This window comes from Rhagoletis zephyria, unplaced genomic scaffold (genome assembly GCF_001687245.7).
Source record: "Rhagoletis zephyria isolate East Lansing unplaced genomic scaffold, Rhagoletis_zephyria_1.1 Rzeph_scaffold_01413, whole genome shotgun sequence".
NCBI classification, from domain to species: domain Eukaryota; kingdom Metazoa; phylum Arthropoda; class Insecta; order Diptera; family Tephritidae; genus Rhagoletis; species Rhagoletis zephyria.
In genome coordinates this window covers 1-4,588 of record NW_016158497.1, presented here as the reverse complement: position 1 = coordinate 4,588, position 4,588 = coordinate 1, and the positions used below count along the sequence as shown (strand labels likewise).

Below are 4,588 nucleotides of genomic sequence, written 5' to 3'. Positions count from 1 at the left end.
CCTTAATTAAGTAGAATACAAAGGATTCAGTGGCCGGTGCACTTTTGTCGCAGGAGGTAGACAGGAGATTGCTAAGAGATTGTTCTGATCCATTTAGCTTAAATGATAAAATGTAAGCTCCCTCCTTTTAAGGGCCTCCATTTCACTAGATATTGTGCCGCTTTAATTCTTGGAACGCTTTCCCAAAATTCCACCACTTCCTCTTTAGCTCCTTTTACAAAGCCTCGACCAATGTCCGGCCTTTCGCTCATGCATTCCACCAGTTTTTCGTATTGCGAGCGATTTGTTGTGATCTTCGATCTGTTAATTTTGTAAACATTTAATTTTTTTTTTTCTATTCACACTTCACTCCGTTTCGCTCCGACACGAGTTGCTATTCCGACAAATACATAAATATGACAAATACATAAATATGACAAATACATAAATNTTGTTGTGATCTTCGATCTGTTAATTTTGTAAACATTTAATTTTTTTTTTCTATTCACACTTCACTCCGTTTCGCTCCGACACGAGTTGCTATTCCGACAAATACATAAATATGACAAATACATAAATATGACAGCTACGTCGGATTCAGGCATACCAACGAATTTCGAAGATGGCCTACGAATTTCGAAATTACGATACGACAACGCGGATTTCAGCATACCAATTATACGATTCGTAGCAAAATCGAATCTACGACGGATTACAGCATAGGGGTGTATGTGTTTGTTTAATAATTAAGTTAAATTATATATTTTAATAGTGTTTAAAAAGTGAGAACAGGTGATTTAGTGAATCTTTGTCCATACAAAACGGCGAAATTTAACAAAAGTTTTTTGTTTACAATTTTTAAATGGTTAATATTAGCCTCCCCTCCGGATTGTTAATACGGGTACCGAAACGAGTCAAATAGCACCCCTCCCGACATTTTCGGACCTTTTTTTAGCGGTTGTTACCCTATACTAGAGAATTACCCCATAGGGGGCCTAGGTGGTCGGGGGCGAAATTTTTGTCAATGACGGTTCATGCCCACCGCCCCTTTAATGATCGTCCGTATTGGAAAGTTTCCCCACACCAACGATTTTTTCCCATTTTTAATAGGCTGGCCTGAGGAGCCCGGTAGTCGGAGGAGAAAGAAAAACAAACCATTGAATTCCTTGGTCTTGGCTCTTTCAAGCAGTAAAGGTAGGCCGTGCCACGCCCCCTTCATTTTTTTGTACCAGCCCCTAACACACAGATACTTTTCGAAACCCAACCCATCAGTTCAAAAAGCTCTACCGATTTCTATTTTTAGTTTTTTGTAGCGAAACGGTGCGTATCCTTTACTTGTTCCTTAAATAATAAAAATACTTTAAACACAAGTGTGGTCCTTTAGCAATGTGTGTGCATGTGATAAACATTAAATTCGGTCCACCGATTTTGACGTAATATGTGAAACAAAATCGGCCGTAAAGGAGAGCCAACCCTTCATTTGTACCTTACTATGCACGTATTGAATTGGTCACAGGTCATGTGAACGCTGAATGATAACATAATTTTTCATACATACCTCCATAGGTAATTCACCATAACTAAGTGTCGAGCTGCTATACTCTTTATCATTGTTTTGGATTGTTCCCATTTTATGAACAGAAAAGCGCTGTGTTATTAGTGCAGTGTACTGATCAAAATCTTTAGTACTTAATTTATAGAAATATTGCATGAACGAAAGACACAAGATCACGTAAGAACAAGAAAGTGAAAAAAGTCGATTTTTGCGGGTTCTACGCCGTCTTGTTTCACTGGAAAACGAGCGAAAAGTAAACAAAGCAAAGAAAACAACGAAAACCAAAATTATTGTCAGCCACTTTAAACGCACAATTTAGGTAAAATGATCAACAAAATGCTTCAAAATGTGTTGTCATGTTGAATTAACTCTTCTTTACTTGAACAAAAATGTAAAATAGTGGTGCTTGTGATGTAAACAAACGCTCAGCTGACGAACCCGCTTTCGCAAACTTTTTTCTCAAAACCAGTTACAAATACAACGTCGCGTTCTTACGTGATCTTGTATTTTTGGTTCATGGAAATATTCTGATTAATTTTATTTAGGAATCAAGACATGCGAGTAAATACTAGGCATGATTAACACTGCGCTGCACGGCGCAATTGCGCTAACACCGGAATTGAGCGGCCAACACCAATAAATGAGGAGCGCTGGCGACATTAACCCCAGAACACATGAGACACACACACAATTCGCCTTAATTCTTTGAAAAAATACACGTACGTTGTTTCATGATACAAAAAAGACGGTAGTTTCATTTAATGGCATTCGTTGTTGCTGTTAACCATTTGGCTTTTAATAAAATTATGTCATTTCATCAAATTCATGCTACCTGATCACTAAAAGAAAATTTTTTTTTTTAAGCAGGCGATTTTATCAGTACATTCAAAGATGTGGAATATGGTGAACTAGAAAATTATGCCGGCTACATGATTTCGAAAATGGGGTTGTCGACTAGGTTTCAGAAAGTATGAAGAAAGTGTATACTTACATATCGTTCTGCAAAACCGCGTAACTGACATTTTTTGCCTAAAATTGGATTTGCTCACACAAGCTCTTGGCTCAAGCCTGATCCATTCGTCCTGAAATGCGATTTCTTTGTAAAAAAGAGAACCATTTTGAAATATACTCTATATTACTCTATACAAAATAATGTATGCAACCTCACATACGCAGTTGTGCTTTTTGTTGATACACGGTTTTGTACTTTAAGCGACGATCTGTCACTGCCATACCTAAACAAAAGCGTCAGCGTTGTCTGGCTGTCAAAAAACTCTCATGCCCATACAATTTGTATGAAGCATACCGAAACAACGCGGCGTCAACGCTGAGCGGTTGGAAAATCCGATTTTGACAGGGCGTTAGGTATTAAAGTTGGCTGCAGAAAATGGCGAAACTGTCATTGTCGTGTTACACACAAACAAACCTATGCTTATTGTTGGTGTTATTTCTGCATTTGACGTAGCGTTGACGCTTTTTTTTAGGCATGGCACTTCGGCGCTAACGCTAGCCGTCAGAAACCGCTCCGCCCAAAGCTTTTGTTTAGGTATGGCAGTTAGTTGTTTATCGGAGGGCGGTCTGTTCANTTGTGCTTTTTGTTGATACACGGTTTTGTACTTTAAGCGACGATCTGTCACTGCCATACCTAAACAAAAGCGTCAGCGTTGTCTGGCTGTCAAAAAACTCTCATGCCCATACAATTTGTATGAAGCATACCGAAATAACGCGGCGTCAACGCTGAGCGGTTGGAAAATCCGATTTTGACAGGGCGTTAGGTATTAAAGTTGGCTGCAGAAAATGGCGAAACTGTCATTGTCGTGTTACACACAAACAAACCTATGCTTATTGTTGGTGTTATTTCTGCATTTGACGTAGCGTTGACGCTTTTTTTTAGGCATGGCACTTCGGCGCTAACGCTAGCCGTCAGAAACCGCTCCGCCCAAAGCTTTTGTTTAGGTATGGCAGTTAGTTGTTTATCGGAGGGCGGTCTGTTCAAGGTGTTTTGCATAAATTAAAAATTTGTTAAATTTAATGATGATGCGCTAATCACAAAGTCTAATCTTTTGCAAAATCTTATGAGAAATTTAAAATTAAATTTGAACCGAAATATAAAAGGTTTTCATTTGGGAAGAACATTTTTTAGAATTCGATTTTTAAATCGCAAGATTGCATTCAAAATAAGAAACCAAAAAAATAACAGAGTAGTGCGCGCGTGGTTTTTATTACCAAATGAAAGGAACAATTACGATGAAGTCTCCTTTAACAGTTTACATTTTAAATATTTTTAATAAAAAACGGTGCCAACCACGTAAGTAAAAAAAGTACCAAGTACTGATAATGGTTTTTGATTTGAAATGTTATTACATTGGTATAAATATGGGAAAGAAAATACTCCGATTTATTGTTTTAATATTATCAAAGTGGCAAGGCCGTTGAGTATACTCACAATTTATGAAACTTCAAAAAATTTTATTATCCGTCAAAAGTTGTTTATTGAAACTACCTTCTTTTTTGTATCATGCGTTGTTTTTGCTTTCGAATGGTTGAACTCATGATTCAATAATACAAGGTTAGATAATTATTGACAGCTGCGGTTTGACACTCCCTTACAAAAGGTTGCCTTTACGAAGGACGGAGAAAAGGGGAGAAATCTCTTGGTACGAAAATGGTAGTAGAAAAGTACGCAAAGTAGGCAATTAGTAGTGAAATTCCTTTTGTAAATTATAATGTATTTGCAGGAAATCTGGCATATTAAACGAAATGTTTAACGTAATATTGATGTATCTATGTGAATTACGTAATTTATGTGCTATTTAGCTGTATAAAAACTGCAAAATGACTCAAAATTAAAATAAGACTACCATGAGATTGATGTAAACATCCAATTTAAAAAAAAATTATGTTTTCATCAGTTAAATATGCTTCATATGCATATACAAATAAACATATTGCACAAACGCTCATACTTCTATTTTAAAGCTACACTGTTTCCATGTAAATGTGCGAAGACGCAACACGGTGCCACTGCTAAGGGAGCGGTGCGAGAGAGACAAC

The 4,588-nt window shown here is 37.1% G+C and overlaps 1 protein-coding gene across 4 annotated transcripts in view; it reads right to left on the bottom strand.

Annotated features, from left to right (window-relative positions):
* Nucleotides 1–1,767, bottom strand: part of LOC108363925 (EIN3-binding F-box protein 2) — a 116,465-nt gene extending 114,698 nt beyond the window's left edge. For 2 of the 4 annotated variants that reach the window (XR_001847673.1, XR_001847674.1), the window contains exon 1: nt 1,538–1,767. Coding sequence is in view for 1 of the 4 variants with exons in the window: in XM_017617457.1 (XP_017472946.1) it covers nt 1,538–1,690 (153 nt within the window). In the remaining 3 variants the exon portion in view is untranslated. The remainder of the gene's footprint in view (nt 1–1,537) is intronic. The other 2 variants (XR_001847675.1, XM_017617457.1) reach the window with 2 other exon arrangements.
* Nucleotides 1,768–4,588: the final 2,821 nt, after the last annotated feature.